This window comes from Tympanuchus pallidicinctus, unplaced genomic scaffold (genome assembly GCF_026119805.1).
Source record: "Tympanuchus pallidicinctus isolate F22 unplaced genomic scaffold, pur_lepc_1.0 scaffold16, whole genome shotgun sequence".
NCBI classification, from domain to species: domain Eukaryota; kingdom Metazoa; phylum Chordata; class Aves; order Galliformes; family Phasianidae; genus Tympanuchus; species Tympanuchus pallidicinctus.
The window spans coordinates 33,418,462-33,436,869 of NW_026294679.1; the positions used below are offsets into that span (position 1 = coordinate 33,418,462).

At 39.6% G+C, this 18,408-nt stretch overlaps 1 protein-coding gene across 4 annotated transcripts in view; it reads left to right on the plus strand.

The window, feature by feature from the left end:
- Positions 1-18,408, plus strand: part of PCDH15 (protocadherin related 15) — a 669,788-nt gene that overhangs the window by 643,912 nt on the left and 7,468 nt on the right. For all 4 annotated transcript variants that reach the window (XM_052677550.1, XM_052677555.1, XM_052677551.1 and 1 more), the window contains 6 exons: positions 149-367; positions 3,556-3,666; positions 14,281-14,302; positions 15,364-15,402; positions 17,011-17,084; positions 17,907-18,039. In XM_052677550.1, the coding sequence (XP_052533510.1) occupies positions 149-367; positions 3,556-3,666; positions 14,281-14,302; positions 15,364-15,402; positions 17,011-17,084; positions 17,907-18,039 (598 nt within the window). The remainder of the gene's footprint in view (positions 1-148; positions 368-3,555; positions 3,667-14,280; positions 14,303-15,363; positions 15,403-17,010; positions 17,085-17,906; positions 18,040-18,408) is intronic.

Consider the following 18,408-nt stretch of genomic DNA (forward strand, 5'->3'; position numbering starts at 1 on the left):
AAAGAGATTATGGGGAATTACAAAGATTCTTAAGTACATAAGGAAGGGGTATGTGCCTTATCAGAGCGGAGTTATTAGCCCAGCTACACAGTAGTTCGAACACAGTTAATGAGCTTGGCTATCACAGTTTTCTGTTTTGGCACTGAAGGTTCCTCGATGGCAAACTGCTGGATATCAATAAAGAATTTCAGCCATACCTGGGGCAGGGGGGACGCATCCTGGAGATCCGCACCCCGGACGTGGTAGCAAATGTCAAGAAGCAGGCGCAAGCTGTAGGCTTCACAGAAGGTGCATTGCTGGCTCTGGCCGTCATTATCATCCTGTGCTGCATGCCAGCTATTTTAATAGTCATGGTCAGCTACAGACAGTAAGTACTCTTACTCCTTTTTGTGATTGCAAAGTTGTATTAAGGATGCTACATTTCTTAGCTGCAGCACTTTGAAAGATTTCCTTATTACCAGTCAACATACAGAAAAATATATTCAGCATTCCTCACGTCACAGTAGTCAGTAAAGGCTTGGTGAGGGTTTGCACAGAAAGAAAAGGCGCAGGAAATGTCTTGCTGTATTTCTGAAGTTGTGGCCAGTAACTGTTTTGGAAGACATCAGGAAACACAAAACCAAAAGCCAGGCGTTTGAAATGCAAGACCAGATTCCATGCCAAACAAAGATTGCTGGCTCAGTGAGTCTAATATCAGATTGTGTAGCTCAGGCAGAAGAAGAGGAGGACTTAACTGTTTTATTATTTAAATCCTAAAATATTCTTTTTTTTTTTTTTTTCCCAAGCTGTGTGCTTCTTAATTGCAAACCTTTAATGAAGAATTGATTTCATGCCATTTTAACACTATCCAAATCAACATAACCAGAAAGAACCTGCTTTCTGTTTCCATTCGTCTTTCATAGACATAGTTTTAAGTAATTGAGCTAACAAGCTAATTAAAGGACTGAGATTACCAACAAGTTCATGTGAAATGGACAACTTCAGGTCCACTAAGAATTACTTAGCTTCTCATGAAATATTTCTTATTCCACATGCATGCTCAAAGCAAAGGATGATCAATCATTACAAAATCAAAACATAAATTGATGCATCTTCTCCAGTGATGAGCTGCATTAAGCTTTTACATACATCAGTCTGTATCACCATGTCCTTCTCTCTCCATTTTAAAATTGGTGAACCTCTCCTCTCCTCTCCTCTCCTCTCCTCTCCTCTCCTCTCCTCTCCTCTCCTCTCCTCTCCTCTCCTCTCCTCTCCTCTCCTCTCCTCTCCTCTCCTCTCCTCTCCTCTCCTCTCCTCTCCTCTCCTCTCCTCTCCTCTCCTCTCCTCTCCTCTCCTCTCCTCTCCTCTCCTCTCCTCTCCTCTCCTCTCCTCTCTTCTCCATGACAGTATATCTCAGAACTGCTTTACATCTACCAAACTCATATGTAAAATCTGCTTCAAGTGCAATACTGCTGAAGCAGTTCAATAAGTTTGTTATTACTGATTTTATTATCCAAGTTGCCTGTTTCCTTAAGAGAGCTAATAGTAATATCTGTCCTCAGTACTAGTTGTTGAGGAGCTCTAAGGAATCTTCCTAACTTCATTTCATGAAAAATCACATTTTAATTTTCTAGAAGTATATTTGGACTTGGATTTATAGCAGACCAACGTAAGTACACTCTACTTTTATGGAAAATGTATCACTGAAGAGGACCAAAGAAGACGTAAAGGCATTTTACCGTTAGTAAATTCCAAAAGCTAACCTAAGCTATATGGTCATTACAGCCTTTTCCTCCTTTTTGAAAAGCACTTCAGTATTTTTCCTGTTAACAGTCTGGCAAAGTTGGTGCTTTGGTCTGCCACTGAGTGTGGAAATTATAGTGGGATAAAAATGTAACTGTCATACTCACAGCACATGCAATGGAAATGATAAGATTTTCTCACCGTTAAAACTTTTTATGTGCAATAGGTCCATTTTTCAGCGCTTTCCAGAGCAATGATGATGTTCACATACAGTGAATTCATTTCACTTACTAAATCTTGTAGAAATACTAGTTAAATTACGAGTTATCTTCTACGTGCAAAATTATCACTCTCAAACTGTGGCTCAGTGCCTACATTTATGGCTTTTGTAAACAAGCCAGAAACTCATTATTCCTTGGTGTTAAATCGTGCCCTTGAAATACACTGTCCAGTGTACCACCAAAAGGTAGGCACATCATTTATGTGATGTACGAAAAGCACTGTCTTCTAAATAGAAACTAAAAACAATATTGCTTCCCTACTGAAGACGTTTTCTGTCACATGTAAAAGTGAGAAAGAGTTACAAAAACTCATCCCCAATAGTCTACCCTCTGAAGAAATACCACAGTATCCTCTCTTCCCACATTTTCTGCCTCTGTGCATGGCAGGGATTTGTTTTCCGTAAGCCCAAAGCAATTTTCCCCGCTGTAATTCATGTTTATGCTGACTGCAGAATTGCTCCAAGAGTATTGCAAATACCAGTTTAAACACTGTTCAGCTCTGGAAATTATGATTCTTTAAACATGTCATTAATTCTCTAATTTTATGTATGGAATAATTAAGTAGCATCTAGTTTATCACTCCTATTAGTTTCACTGTTTAGGACAATTGCTTGCAAACAGAATTAATTTAACCTTCCATTTTATCTCTTCATCTTTTTCTTGCATAACAAAACAGATTCAAAGAGTAAGTATTTATTTTCTGGTTTGTTTCTAATAGTTTGAATGGGAATGCTGACAGCTTACCAATGTTAGTTTTTGAGAAGGGTGACTGGAACTCAGTGAGACTCGCTTCCTACACTCCAGTTTGGTCCTGAGCATCACGTGTGGCAAGGTGTTTTAGTGTTATTTGTATGGCTACCCTCCGTGTTTCATTAATGCATGCTAACACATTAAATGATGCCGTCATGCACAATATAGCCTGTTTCCCCCAGAGGACAAAAAAAGGATTTCCCCGTGTATATTCCTCAAACAAGCAAGTGCACGTCAGACTGGAGTGCAAATGAGAAAGCATGGGTTTTATTTTCTAGATATGGACAACAGAATTTCTTTTTTATACAGTGAATTTATCAATGGGGAAGAAAACAGGAAAACTGATGAGACAAAAACTCACCAACCAAATGCAAGGAGTTGCAAGTCTTAAAGTTTGCCAGGGGATGTTTAAAATCACAATCTCTGGCACTTGAATGAAGCAGCTGATCAAAGGAGTGTATTCTCTCCACTACTGGGCTCAGGCCACCAGTATAGATAAACCTCCTGATGAGAGCAGTGCCAGAGCCTGGAATTCCTTGCTGCAAAGTGGCATGCTGCACGTCAGGAGGTTTCTGACCATGCGGAGCTCTGGGATTTCCCCAGGAAAGAAGAGCTAATGGGGAGATGAAAAAGATGGATAAAAACTCATGTTACCACTTCTCTTTAGAAGTTGAAAGGCAAGAATGTTTTGAAAACTTCAGCAAAAAAAAAACAAAACAAACTAGACAAATTCACAGCTTCTCTTAGGTCTCAGTGTGCTTCTAATGAGTCTGTTTCTCCATCCCTACACGGCTTACCAAAGGCGACAGGCTGAGTGTGCTAAGACTGCAAGAATCCAGATGGCCCTACCGGCAGGCAAACCAGCAAGCTCTGCTGCCAATAACCTCTACGAAGAGCTTGGTGACAGCACCATGTAAGTATTCCTTGCCATACATCAACATGGTAATAACTGAAGCCATGACTCACTTCATAGAGATGTCACTTGGAGAAATCTTTCCTTTGTGAAGGGATATTTCTCCAGCTGCTTGGAATTCTCACATATCTGGAAAATAAGTAGAAGGACTCTGTAAGGAGATTTAGAAAAAAATTAACCTGCTAAGGGGGATTTCTCTTAGTGCAGAGGGGAATATCTAACAGGTATTAATTTGACAAGAACTGAGGCATAATCAGATGGGATTTTTGAGAGCAGCAGCCTTTGCTCTCAGGGTGAGCCAAGATGGCTTCTTCATAGAAACCCATGCCAACCTTTTCCAAAGCTACTGAATAAGCACATCGAGTAAAATTGCTGCTTCAAAACCCTCATTTGCTGTAGTATAAAATATTAAATTTGGTAAAGCGTTGTTTTATTTTCTTGCTACTTTTTTTTTAATCAAAACCATTAAATATAAAGGAACTACCAATGTAGAGGAACCACTGGCAGTGCAGTGCAGTGGATGCATCTTTTACCTATTACTTGCTCATAACACAGTAATATTGCAGAGATGCCTACCCTTTCATGCTTCTGTAAATCTGAAGTTTATGCAGTCCAACAGGAATTTAACTTTCAGTATGGGAATGTGACAGCAGAGGAGAGCGAATTAATATTTGTATTATAGTAAGGGAGTGTTGCTGATAACCTCGCCACTCTTATTCTTCTATGTTTATATTTTAAAAACAAATGACACTGAAGAGCGTAGCAACAATAATGCTTGGAGGCAGTGAGACAGAGCTACTGGTGTAAGTGAGGACTGCCAACTTCTGTATTTTCTGTCCTAGTTTGTTTAACTCCAAGTGTTGAAATGACAAAGATGCTGTGATTGATTTGATTAAACGTTAAGGAGGTGTGACAAGGCATGTAACTGCTGCTTTAACTCTTAGCCATCTGAAAGCAGTCTCTCAGTTTGAAATGAGGTGGGTTTTTTTTTTCTGAGCTTGAGGTTTTTTATACATGGAGACGGGAACTGTACTGGCAGCAAGAACTGCTTCTCATAAATGCTGGATCCCCTCCTTACAACCTTTTGCCTGTGTGAAATGTTACAGCTTGGGCAGGAAGGGAGCATATAGTCATATCTCTGAAAGTGGGCACCTCTGGTTGTGAACGAAATAGGATTATATCTGTACACTTACATATGCTGTGAAATGCTGCATAGCATTCCTGCTTCTTTTGAACTGACTAACTACTTGCTGAAACTAATGAATGACTTCTGCTGATTACAGTGGCAGTGTTTAAATGCTGATAGTCAGTGGGGATTGGATATTCCAGTGGTTGGATCTGTGTTTTGTACTCCAGTTAATGCCTTTGACTAAACCAAATCAAGCCTCACTGTGCTGGGCTATTTTGCTATTTTACCTGCAGAGATTTTTTATGTTTTAGTACTGAAACATATAGGTGTCAATTTGTATATTGTTTTTAAGACTTAGAACTAGTTTTCAGAGCACTGAAGTAAGACTGCGTATTTGGAATGCTTTTCCGTGATGACTGTCATCCATTATTTTAAGGAACTGATCAAACACCTACTAATAGAAATCTTTTAAAAATAAATGAGCACTCTTAAGAGTTAAAAAATAATAATAAATCAGTAATACAATAAAAACAAGTACAATTAATCTTTTCTCTTTTTTTGCTGCCAATTATTTGATTTCAAGGCACAGGTATAACCTAGGAAATTATTCCTTAGGAAGTGTCTTTTACTAACTTTTAATATGAATTTTAGTAAAATATGTCTTGCCTTCAGCTGTCTTGAGAGTCATCTTTCATTTGCAGCACTGCCTTGTGTCTTGTTTTCTTAATTTGGTGTTTATAGCAAATGAAATGAAACAAATCTCTTTAGTTTTAAATCTGCCTTGTTTCATAATTTTTGTTTTCCTCTGTCTGGATATGTAGGCATCAGTAAGTAAGCTCATTTCATTGTCTTAATATTCATAGCTACTAGAAATGCTAGTTTTCCTTTCCTTACTCCCCATAGAACCTTGCAGACCAAAACTCATTTTTTATTTGTCCATTGATCAAGTGCAGGAAAGACATTTACTGTGCAGTTCCAATATCTGTATGCCTCTTCATCCTTTTGTAGGAACTAGAAGTGAAATATGATTGCTGAACTTGAACGGCATTATTTCTAAAGCCAAATAGTCCCAACTGCTTAAATAAATAAAGTCCTGATTGCGTGCACAAAGATTTGCTCTGAGTTCGTGGACTTCAGATGTTATAATTGATGCAAGCAAAATCTTTCAGTCTGCTATTTGTAAATCCCTGCAAAGTGGGTGCTCATCTTTCAATTATGAAGATATGCATATTGGTGAGATGATGTTTTCATTGGTTAAAATACCTGTACATAAACAGAAGGTGATTTCAGGATCATCTCATCCGAGAGAGGACTCAGGTGAAGTGAGGAAGGAGCTGAGAAGCTTTTGAAATAATCCGTTCCAGTAGCATAAAGGTTATGTCATCTTGCATGAGCTTTCTACTGGAGGGCTTCCTTCAAGTTCAGAATTGTTTATTTCACTCATCTCTAAAGAGATGGAGGATGCTTGATCAATCTCTCAGTACACTGAGAATGAAGAATTAATTAGTTAGATAGTGTGAAATCAATTATTTTTCATCCAGCTCTACACTTGAACAGTTATCTACAGCACATGATTATATTCTGTCCAAAGGTGTAATGATTTTTGGAGAATTGCGGTGCTTGGGAAAGAGTTTATGCTGTGCACTAGTATAACTCTCTGTGGTTTTGCTGGTTCCTGTTCATGAATAGGAAAAGTGAGCCCTTCCCTCAGATATCTACGTAACGGAACAGTCTGACCAAGAGGTCTAATTATACCTCTTCTTCCAACATTCATGTAGAAACGTGAAGTGTTGGAACTTTTCTATTACTCCTTCTTTTTGGAGGTTAGCAGAATATGACTCAATTCTTTGTAAATGTGGGAGTTTTTAACTCCAGTTCTCCAATTTAACTCCGAGACAGCTCAGAGTCCCTGAAAATACTTTCAGTGGTATTTTGAATAGCTTTTTTGTGCGTAGATATTATTACTCTCATGATATACTTTAGCCAAAGTTGCTTAAGAAAAGGTGAAGATTTTCACTGTGGTGTTGAACACATGGGGTGACAGCAAAGCATCTTCCCTAATGGCAAAAGCAGTGAAGCTGCAAACAGATTCTGCAAAAGCAGTAAGGTAATCTTTACACCCCACTCTGCCACGGTGTCTCCTTACACTACTGTATTCTCCTCATTGCCTGTCCTGCAGATATATTTAAATTTTCCCAGAGAGCTTGTAGAGTAGGTGTCTTTTTTAAGACTGTTTTCTTACTTCCCTATGCTAGACAGGGATCTGTTTGATTACAATTAATCTCTACATGGCAGCAATGGAAATGCTTTTTTTTGAGTCACTTTGACAAGGGGAATCGTCTGTTAGACAGTACAAGGATTTCATTTTTCACTATAGCTGGAGCTGGCCAATATCTTGAATTTTTCACAGATTGAGGGGAAATAAGTTTATTTTCAGCTCCAGGTAAGCATTACTTAAAGCAGGACTCTGAGAGCACTCTTTTCTAGCAGCTAAACTGAGGATGCTGATACTGATATACTTCTCATCTTAAACTTGCTCAGAAATTTGTGGTATTAGAGTGATTTGAGGAAGGTAGGTTAAAGAGGCTCTCCGAGGTGCTAGATAAATTCCAGAAAACAGTGATGCATTGTACTTTTGGACAATATAGATTTTTGGACAATGTAAATGAAGTGTAATCAAACTACAGGTGTTTTTCACACATTAATTGAAATTCATACACATACTGATACCTCTGCATCAATATATGCATTGTAAAAACAAGGCTGAGTGCTCGCACTGGCAATTCTTTAAAAATCAGTCTCAGAAGAATGATCAGGAGTGCAGCATGCGTATGTGCTGACTGGCTTCAGCTCCTTTTGGCTTACACCTTACAGCTCTGAGCTTTGGTTGAGCCTGGGGGCACTTCTGATTTCTCCTGTGGCCATGGCTTCAGGCTCATGTTGGCTTGGAGAACAGTTCTAATACTATGTGTGACCTACAGGCACTCTGTAAAAGATAGCAGAGGCACACTTAATGGCTGCTTAATCATATACTTTTATACAATAGCGGAGGTTTGACACACAATTACAGAATAGGCTTACCTTAAAGATTCCTGTGAATATTCTGTGTTGACTGTGTGCTGTTTGGCACATTGCCACTGCCATGTCAGTGATGGAAATGAATAAGCTCACAGAACGACTGCATAAAAATACTAGGTTGCATTGGTGATTTGTATCACCGTGTAGACAAGATACAGTACCAACCTTGATGCTTCCAAAATCTAAGGTTTTGTAGAAGATGTCACCAATTTCCGAACTTATGGAGTACACAGAAAATTGTTTTAGTGTCTCCTCTGCAAGTTCTTCCTCCCTAATGAAGATGTGAAAGTAAATGTCTTGCCCAGTAATCTAGTATATTTTTTTTCTGTTGGATAGTTGTAGTTTGCTGGAAGTAATGTTATGGCTGTGATTCATATCATAAGTTCTTTTTTTCTCTCTCATAAAAATCTATGTCCATGCATGTTTCCTTACATGTGATTATCTTCTTTTCTTTCAAGTCTTTTTCTTCTCTACCATTTCCAACAAAGCAGGGGAAAAAAGTCAGTCTTAGAAGAAGGAGATCGGCAGAGAGTTATAAGCAGCTTTGCTTCCCGTGCCATTGAGGCTCACAAGCAATCTAATATCAATGGATCATTGAACAATAACCTCCCCAAATCTTCAAGTAACATTACTTTCTTATCTGATGAGAACCCACTAACTACTCAAAACCCATTGTATGTGGAAGGTGTCACTCAGAGTCCTGCTGCTGCTGGGTTACTGCGGAAAAGAAGCGATGCTCTAGATACTCTTTCTCCTATGCAATTAGTCTTGAGAGATGCCTCTTTGGGAGGCAGTCACCGTGCGTGGACAGTACCAGCTCACGTTACTAAGAGACATGCGCCTGGTTCTTTGAGCAGGCCGGTTATCATGGACCCCATTCAGTGGCAACAGGAAAGACTCAAAGCAGAGAATGAAGGAACTGAAAATCAGCATAGTGCAGTTGATATTAGCAGTCCACTATTTCAAAAATTAAGTGGCCCCACATTAACTGTAAAAGAGAAGGCAAGACAATTTGAGCAGCAGGCTTTGCAGGAAATGAAGCAAGTGAAATCTCCTGATGTCAAGTCCACCCGTTCACCAACGCACAGCATCTGTTTGCAAGAAAGAGATAACATGCTAGAGCAGTCTCCTAAAAGCGTGGTTGCTTCTCCTTGTCTTCGCTCTTCTCCTCTGTCCTCTCCAACACCTTGTGAAGTAGTTGAGCCGGAGCCCTCTGCAGTCCCCTCTGTAATCATCACTCACCATGACTATCCTGAAGAACATTCTCCTCCACCAACTCGCAAGCCAACTCCTCCGTCTTTTAGGATAAAGAAACCTGTTTGCCAAAGTTTTCTAGCTCCTCAAACCAAAGGAGAAGCTACAGAAAACATTCCAGACCCACCTAAAACTCCCCCACCCCCTCCTCCTCTGCTGCCTCCTCCACCTCCATCCCCTCCTCTTTTGCCACCCCGTCCTCCAACTTTGCCCCCTGCTTCTCTTCCTTCTTCTTCATCTCTTCCCAGCACCCAACACCTTTCCCCCGCAAAGCATTCAAAATCCCCTGCCAAACAGCCAGCTGTACCACCACTGGCCACAGTGCCAGAGCCACCTCCCCGTAGGGAGCTGAAAGGCATTCTTAAAAACATTCAGAATTTAGCAGCAATTGAAAAGTCCGTGGCCAATATGTACAGCCAAATAGACAAAAACCACGTTCTGCCCAAGCACATCTCTAAGCTCAAACCAGTTGCAACACCAGAGCTGCCAACTCCCGAGGCTGCGGCTGAGCACAACCAGCAGAATGGCAGCTTGAGCTGTGTTGTGGAGGAGCTCGAGAAACGCTTTCCGTCTCAGTCGACAGCACTGTAATATTTTCGGTTTAATGTTTTCTGCATGTACCATTTTGAGCACGATGACTCTAATGCAGCACATGGTATCTGCCTCAGACTCTAGAAATGCACATTTTTTTTCCATTTCTCTGCTGTCTCTTTCTACTCCCTATCTAATCCTGAAATGGAAAGACTTTATGTTACCTGTTCACTCAGAAATTTGTAATGTGTCATTGGACAAGTTGTTCTCTCAGCACCGTTCAATGACCTTGGTTCTTAGTCTGTTTACTTAAAAGTCTTGGGGAAAACCGTCCGTTTGTTCACAACATTCAGCCAATGGTGGCAGAGGGCTTGATAACTGCTTTACATTAAGCTGCCCTTGCTGTGGGTAATACCAGTAAGCAGAGGGATTTTTCTGTAGCTGTAATGGAATTCCGTGCTTTGCACATAAGATGTACAAATGGGAGGAGTCTAGTAGTCCAATGTTGGGTGTCAAAGAAAGCGAGTACTGGTAGCAAGCAGGCTCAGCAATAGCGAGCCAGAGTTGTTACAGTAATGCATCTTTACATTCCGTGGGAGATGGCACAGTGCTCTGCTATGCTGGCATGCTTTCTTTTAGCTCACATTTGCATTTCCCAAGGCAGAAGAAAGGTATTCTCTTGATTTGTTGGTAAACTCAGCTGTTTTCCTTTGTGTCGTTTACATCATGCCTTCCATTGCATTTTTTATGTTGTAACTGCATGTTTAATGTTTTTATTTTGTAAATGATTTAATGTACAAAGCTTTTTTTTTTTTTTTTGCACGTTCATGTTGACATCTCTTTTTAACTGTCATGCTATAGACTACACAGCTAAAGCATCCAGCTCATCTTAAGACGTAATAAAGTCATTCTGATTAGTGTCACCAAATGAAGGTTTCTCAAGTACTTGCAAAAATCCCTGTAATTTACCTACTGGTTTTTTTGCTTCCAGTCATCTAAATCACACTTTTACATTAAATTTGTGAATTTTACTCAATTAGCTTGTCCTTTGAACAAATGGTAAGTAAAAGCAATCTGGGCATTTAAATGAATGTTAGGTTGGTTCAACTTATTATTTTGTTCTTTGCCAAAATGCAAAATATAGTTGTTTAAATGACTATTAAAAAAGAAGAAAATAAACACTGAAAAGGCAGGTATCACAGAATGAAGAAATACTGAAAACCACTTCAGTATCAAATGTTATAATTCAGAGCAAAAAGATAATTATGTCTGCAGATATACTCATCGTTTCCACGGTGCTTGGCTTTTTTTTATTTTCTCTTTTTATTTTAAATCTGCAGTTAGGACATGTGGAGGGCTGTTTCAGTTGGAAGCTGTTGAAGGTGATTTCTCTTTCTTTGTCCCAGAGCCAAACTCCATGAAGTCCATCATACAACTTTCACCGACTTGAATTTTAGGAGCAGAATTTTTCTGTGCCTTGTGAAGTCTGTGCTCTTGTTGGTCTAGACTGTAATTCCAAGACACGTAATGAACAGGAACAGAAGCCAAATGTGTGAGGGGAACAATTATCTATCACAGCATGTTTGCCATAACAGTCTGTATAATTTATGAAATTCACCTATGTATGTTAGCTGCCCGTAGTGCTGAGTTTTCTGAGTGGCACAGCAACAGCAAATTGTCAAAGTTAAGCAGCTCTTAGAGAAGTGTTGAATATTTAAGTGCCAGAATTAGAAGAATTGGTGCATACTTGTATTACCTGCTTCTGTGTACCTGCTGTGGTTCATTGAGATAATTGATGGTCCAGAGTTGAGCATGGGAAATTGTTGTGCTGAGCATGTTCACACTGGATCAACTCTTACATCAGAAATGTGTATTTAAGTATCCAGCTTCCACTTCAGACCCATGGCAGATACCTCTGTGGTGCTCATCACACCAACTAGTGAAATATTAGACAAACGTGGCCTAATTTTGCAGTGTGTGGTGTCACGCAGTGGATATGCAGATGCTTAGTAATTCACAAGGTAAACTTCAAAGATTTTATGTATTTGTGGTGTTCCTTAGGCAGAAAGGTTGGACATCATGCAAAAGTCCCTTTTTAAATATTAGTTTCATCCAGTCAGTCTCAGAAGAGCCTGTGGGGGTCATTGTAATCAACTCTTCACTAATGAGGAACACCTACTTTCTCTCATTTAATGAAGCCCTTATTAATTTGAAGAGTTTATGAAACCTAATTTATTTTTGTCTACAATCAAAGCAACCTTGGTTCTCCTGCTGGTTTCTTGAATAGCCTTTATTAAAAATAATAATAAAAAAAAAGAATTGTATTAGACTGGGAAAGAAATTGTACCAATAGCATGTACTTTGACCTGTGCCAGGGAAGTTCTGTCCCATAGAAATGTCTGGATGCACTATAAGGTGTAACAGTATTCCACTTGACAAAAAATTGACCATATATAAGCTTACTGACCCCTCCTTGAGATGTCAGGTTTGGTTAATTGCCGACAGTTGTGATCCTTGATAAACCTCTGGTCCTTCTATCTCAGCTTGACTGGGGTGAGTTATGAGGGACAGAGATTGCATCTGTAGAGAAAACTCTTCCTCCCTTTGAACTGTTTGCAAAGCTGAAATCAAGCAGTAATGTATCATTGCTTACCTCCCTTTCAGATTCTTTTTCTTTTCAGGTTTGAGTTATGAACTGTGGGAAATCTCCATTTTAAAACTTGGGACAAATTGATAAGCAGTTGCTTCCACTGATCAGTAGCTGCAGTATTTGAGTTTTATGATCCTTTTCAATGTGAAAACAGATAAAAAGCATGAAATAGCAAAAGCATGGTGGGATGCCAGTAATTGGGAAAATTGTTGCTTTAGGCAAACCACAATTTCATTAACTCATGATAGCAGTGCAGTCCTGTGAAAGGTTGCCACATTTTCTACGTGCAAATTCATTCCTGTTTCATCTCTCATACAAAATACCATGGGTGTGCAGTAGCTGGCGTATGATCCTACGTCCTACAGGGGTAGCACTCTTGCTTTCTCTCAGACTGACTGCCGTGGAGTCTTGGCTGCTCGTGTTTATCCAGAAGCAATTCCTCCCTCAGTGGAGAGACACTTTAAATTCCTTGCAGGAATCCAATGATGTCATTTTGACCTTTGTCTTTTTGTCAGAATAGATCCTTGTGCTGTATTGAGTGAATGGACTTTTTTTTTCCTTTCCGTTTTCTTTTTTTCCTAATCCTGACCACACAAAGTTATAAATAAGTGAAATATAAGCAATTCTCAAAATAGAGTGTTATGCTACTTTTAAGACAGTTAAATTGCAAACTAAATTATAGATCCTTGTATTAAAACTTTAATGTGCAATATGGTGGCTACTCAAGAGCAGTTAAGATTAATAAGTTTACTTATCCCCTGTGCAACACAAGACCTTTTACTGAAGATTGCTGTGAGAGATAGGGAAGCTGAATACAGTGTTGCTCATGTGGGCTCTGAGAAGTCACATATCATCTTGTGATCTTCATTTTGGTTGTGCATTAGTTTCATATTATATGGGCAGTAGCATTAACGTAATGCTGATAATCAATTCCATGTGTTGAATATTAATAGGAATTTTTAGAGATAACAGTAAAGAATAGTAAGGACTTGTAGTCTGTTCTTTTTTTATTTGCTCAAGTGTGATTAATGGACTCCTTGAGACTGTTGGCTATGCAGTATGTTAAGTTCGGCATACTTTTGAACATTCATTCTTCCCTTTTTAAAAATAATAATAATTAAAAAAACAAAAACAAAAACAGAAACAAAAAACAGAACACAGTGATACAAAGACTTAAATTGCTGTTTGCTGTTCTTAATCGTTTTAATTTTCTGGCACAAAATGTGAAGATACAGACCTCGATAGATGTAAGTGCATTTGTCACGCATATGAATGGCTCCAAGAAAATGAATTAAAATAAGCAAAGAAATTTCCAGAGATCAACAGCACAAAGCCTGTGGCACAATAATCATAGATAGCACAAATAATACCACTCCTCCCCCGCTGAGCAAGTGTTAGGAAATGTGTAATTATGATAATAATGTAGTTAAATTACTAATAGAAGCTTCAGGCCAATTTCTAGCAAGTCCACCATAGATAAGTCCAGAAGTAGAAGAGGAAGTGTTTCACTGCTTAAAAAAGGTATGTGTAATAACAGTCTCTTTGTAGATGGTCATTCCAGGTCTTGGAGACAACAGAGAAGGTGACTTGTCAGGGCATCTTCTAAAAACAGAAGGAAAACCAAGCCTGTGCTCGTTTAACCTTTATTTACTCCACTCCCCTTTGCTGTGTTGCACTGGGTGCACTGGCACTCTGGCTTTTGCGGGTTAGGGATTTCTTCTCATTCGTTTGCAATCTAAAGCAAAAATAGATCCCAGAGATTCACTAGCCTTCCTCCTGCAACATTTTGTATGTGCAGAGCAAATCTGAAGACAGACATGTTTTGTATTATAGATACACATTTCTTTTCTTGCTAGTAATATTTCTTGTCACCTTATCTTTTCACCTCTCTCCAGAAAGAATGGCAGTATGCATCTTTGTAGAGTCAAGCAGAAGTATACTAATGTATTTTTTTTCTTTTTCTGACCTCAAGGCGAGGATATGCACAGCAAGAGGTAAGGCTGTTCCTGCTTACATTTAAATTACTGCTTCTATCAACATACTTCTTCCGTACAGCCTGTGTTGTGAAACAATGGATGTTTTAGAGGCCAAAGTGGTTCAGAAAGACTGGATGCATTCAGGAGGCATAGATGCACTGGCAGATGGCTGGTAAACACTGTGGCACAAGCATAACCTTCAGGATGGAAGATTGCTGCTTGACAGACTGCCAAAAGGTTTCCGAGGGAACTGCCTTCATTGCTTTTCATGTTTTAGAGCCTCAGGTCTAATCATCTGCTATAGCCCACTACATGGGCTCAGCATGGGCCTTTTCTGCAACCCAGAACCCTGCTGTCTGTCCTCACAGCATCTTTGTTCATAGAAATCATAGAATCAGAGAATCGCCAACGCTGGAAAAGACCTCCAGGATCATGCAGTGCAACTGCCCACCTAACACCAGTATTTCCCCACATAGAACCATAGAATCATTTTTCTAGCAATGAATAACATGGAAAATTTTCTAAATGAATTTGTTCAGTAAGTTCTCCAAACTACATCATAATGGTTGATATTTACTGATTAGTACTGATTAATCTTAGGATGTGCCTCTGGTGTCTGCTGCTCCTTACTTTGTGGGTTTACAAAATGCAGATTTATTCTGTTGTACTCTGATTCGTCTTCCTTTTGCAAAGCTGATTAGTATCTCTTAATTCAGATACAGATCTTACCCATCTCCTACAGTTCAGCTTTGGCCAAGGAACTTGGCTGAGACAGTGCCCCCCAAATTTTCAGTGGAGGGTTGTTCCAACACACAAGATGCAATTGTTTTCTTGGGCTCTGACAAAAGTTTTTGAGTTGAATAATTTAGAGAACCACCACATAAACAATCAAATTTTGTATTAAGTAAAATAAACAGTGCACTATGAAGTCATGTTACCATAGTAGGTGCAGAGCATTTTTGTAGTGCTTGCTGAATTTGGAGGTATCCAAGTACGAAATATTGTGAAGGACTTGTGTCTTAAGATTTCTTTCTTTATTGTTGCTGCCTATTAATACCCTCTCTTGTTTTCTTTTATAGCAACAGCAGTTGCTGAGACCTTCTCTTCTCAGGCCAGAGGTACCGCTGTTTTTCATGTCTTAATTACTTTAAATGTCTTTTACATCATTTCCTAATCAAAACTCATCTTTCTTCTTTCCTGTTGTATTTTTTTTTTCCTGACTGTCCTAGATGAAAATGAAAGTCGTATTGTTGTTAACACCTCAATACGGTTTTCGTTAAATACCTGAAACATATTGCAGTTTGATTTTTGGCTGCTTGTGACTTGAACAAATGTGCACTTTGCCAGGCAAAGAACCCGCTGGACTACCAAGCCCCTGGTGCACTGTGCAAGGAGTTAAATTCAGTTGGCAACTGGTCACAAGTGGCATTTCCCAGGGCTCAGTACTTTGGCCAGTTTGTTTAATATTTTTACACACAATCTTATGAGGGGATCGAGTGCCCCCTCATTAAGTTTGCAGATGACACCAAGCTGGGTGGGAGCGTCCATCTGCCTGAGAGTAGGAAGAGATCTCTCTGCGGAGAGATCTGGATGGGCTGGATCAGTGGGCAGCCTCGTCCATTCAACAAGGCTGAGCGCTGCACTTGGGTCGTAACAGTTCCCAGGGCTGGGGAAATGTGTCTGAAAAGTTGCTAGGCAGCAAACGACCTGGGTGTGCTGGTTGACAGCTGGCTGAACACAAGCCAGCAGCGTGCCTGGGTGGCCAAGAAGTCCAATGGCATCCTGGCTTGTATCACACATAGAGTGGCTGGCAGGAGCGGAGAGGCAGTCGTCTCCCTCTGCTTGATATTTTGAGTCTGCACCTCAAGTACTGTGTTCAGTTCCTTGATATCCAGCCGCACTCTGTTTTTTCAGATGTCAGTCAGGTGATAATTGATTATTATACCTGGAGATGAGCTAAGCAGTTGGCCTGCCAAGATAATGAAAGCATTAGCACACTGCTGTGAAGTGATGGGTTATTAATGTGGCACTTTCAAATCTTTTAGACCCTATGTCATTCCCAGAATAGGCAATAGAGCAAGTGTAACTTTCATGAGGCTTTGTTGACAAGCGGTGGAGAATGATGACAGTTTCTACAGCCATTGTAAGCAGCAACAAGATGTTCAGCAGCAACTTGAGTTTAATTGGGCAGGGTATTTTCCCCCTTGGAGGTGTGTGATGGGGACAGCATGCATCCCTTGTCAAAACCAAAGCCTTGGTGTTCTTTGTTGTTATTGCAGTGCAAGGACATTCCATGCAGCAGCCCAATGCCAACAGCATGTGGAGAGAACTTAAGAACACACTGATGTTGTTGTAGGACACAAACATTAAGAAAGAAACCTGAATGAAGAGTATAAGTGAAATAGCCCTAATGTTTGAACAGGGATTTTTTCCATTGAGAGAAGCTCAAGAAATCACACTTCATTAGCGCTGAATCCAGTTCAGTGTCAATATTCAGCTGACTTAGAGCAGTCACTCAGAGTGAATACACCACAGAAGGGGTCATTTAAAGCTTGTGTTGACTTGTCTTTATGGATCTTGATGGTTATCAATGTTCTTTATTAGTTCTTTTGGGGTTGCTGGGTTTTTTGTTTTGGTTTGGTTTTTTTGCACTTTGTTCTTTGTATCTTTTTCATATGTCATTCTGTGTGTGACTGTGCCTTCAATCCATGTTGCTCTTTTGACAGGAGTTAAGTATGGAGTCTGGAATTGATCCAGGGCAGGAATACTATGGTCAAGATTACTACAGTTATGAGCATGGGTATATTTTTATTTTTTCTTTATATTTCAGAAATGCTACTTTTCATGGTTGGTGATGTTTATTATTACAGCACTTGATCCGTAGTCTTTCCTTCACCCCAGGATTACTTTAATCTTTGCATCCACGACTGAATGTGTTAATAACAAAACTCACTTCTTGAACCTTAAATGGGTGTTATATAACTCAGAGATTTTTTTAGGAAGCTAATTTTACCACAGAGCATGTAGCCCCTGGTAGTCATTAAACATTTTTATGTTCACTTTTTATTTGTGTATATCTGTTGTCTTGGAAATGAATTTCCATCAAATAGCCTTTTTGTGGCTCACCAGTCTGAGTTCAGCAATACTTCTCATAGTTCTCAGCCAGCATCAGGCTTTCTATATTTACCTAGAAAAATGTCATTCTGCCTTGTTTGGATAAAGCCTGTTTGCCTGCAGTCAATTCAGAGATTATTGAATTTTTTTCAAGATTGCAAGGATTCTCCAGAACCAATCCCCCAATGAAGTTAAAGAAAAAATAATCAAGTACTGTGAAGTAAGGTTATTGCACTTGGGAGATTCTGGAGACCTGGCAGTTTGAGCTTCCTCCAGCTGTAGTGAGTTATGGCTGGTTCCAACAGGAGCAGGCTTCAGACTGCACTATTGCTAATATAGAAACTAGAACAAAAATTAAATGTCCTTCTTAACGGTAGAGGGGAAAAAAAGATAGTAAGTAAAGAAATTAATGCCCTTTAGGGATGCGTATGTGCATTTGCTGCTCGTTGTGAAGACGTGCATGAATACACTGGTGCGTGTCACAAAGAGCTGGTGGTGTTTTTGCCAGGTATGAACTGCCTCAGTATGGGAGCCGCCGCCGCTTGTTGTCTCCTTCGGGGATGTATGATGAGTATGGGGAAGTCATGGTGGAGAACGATGGCGGCTACTACTACAGCCCACATGGGCCAACAGCAGAAGAGGTAAGCATCTCTGCCATGTTGATTCTCTCTCTCTGCAACAAGCTCAAACAGTTGTAAACCTTATCAAATGGAATTTTTTTTAATGGATTAGAGTATTGGGGATGTTGTATATAGACCAAATAATCAGCTCTTCCAATCTCAATTATCGTTTGCCCTTCAGATAACTGCTGACGTTTGCATCGGCACCTCTTTTCCTTTTTATAGAAATAAAAAAAATCATTGCAGAGTTTATTTTAATATGCACATTGCTTTTCCCCTTAATGTAGATTTCTACTTCAATGAAAGGTTCACGTAGCCTTAGGTAATTCCCTTTTATATTGTTAACTGAAGGGAGTATTACTAATATTCAACCTATAACTGGTGATTTTC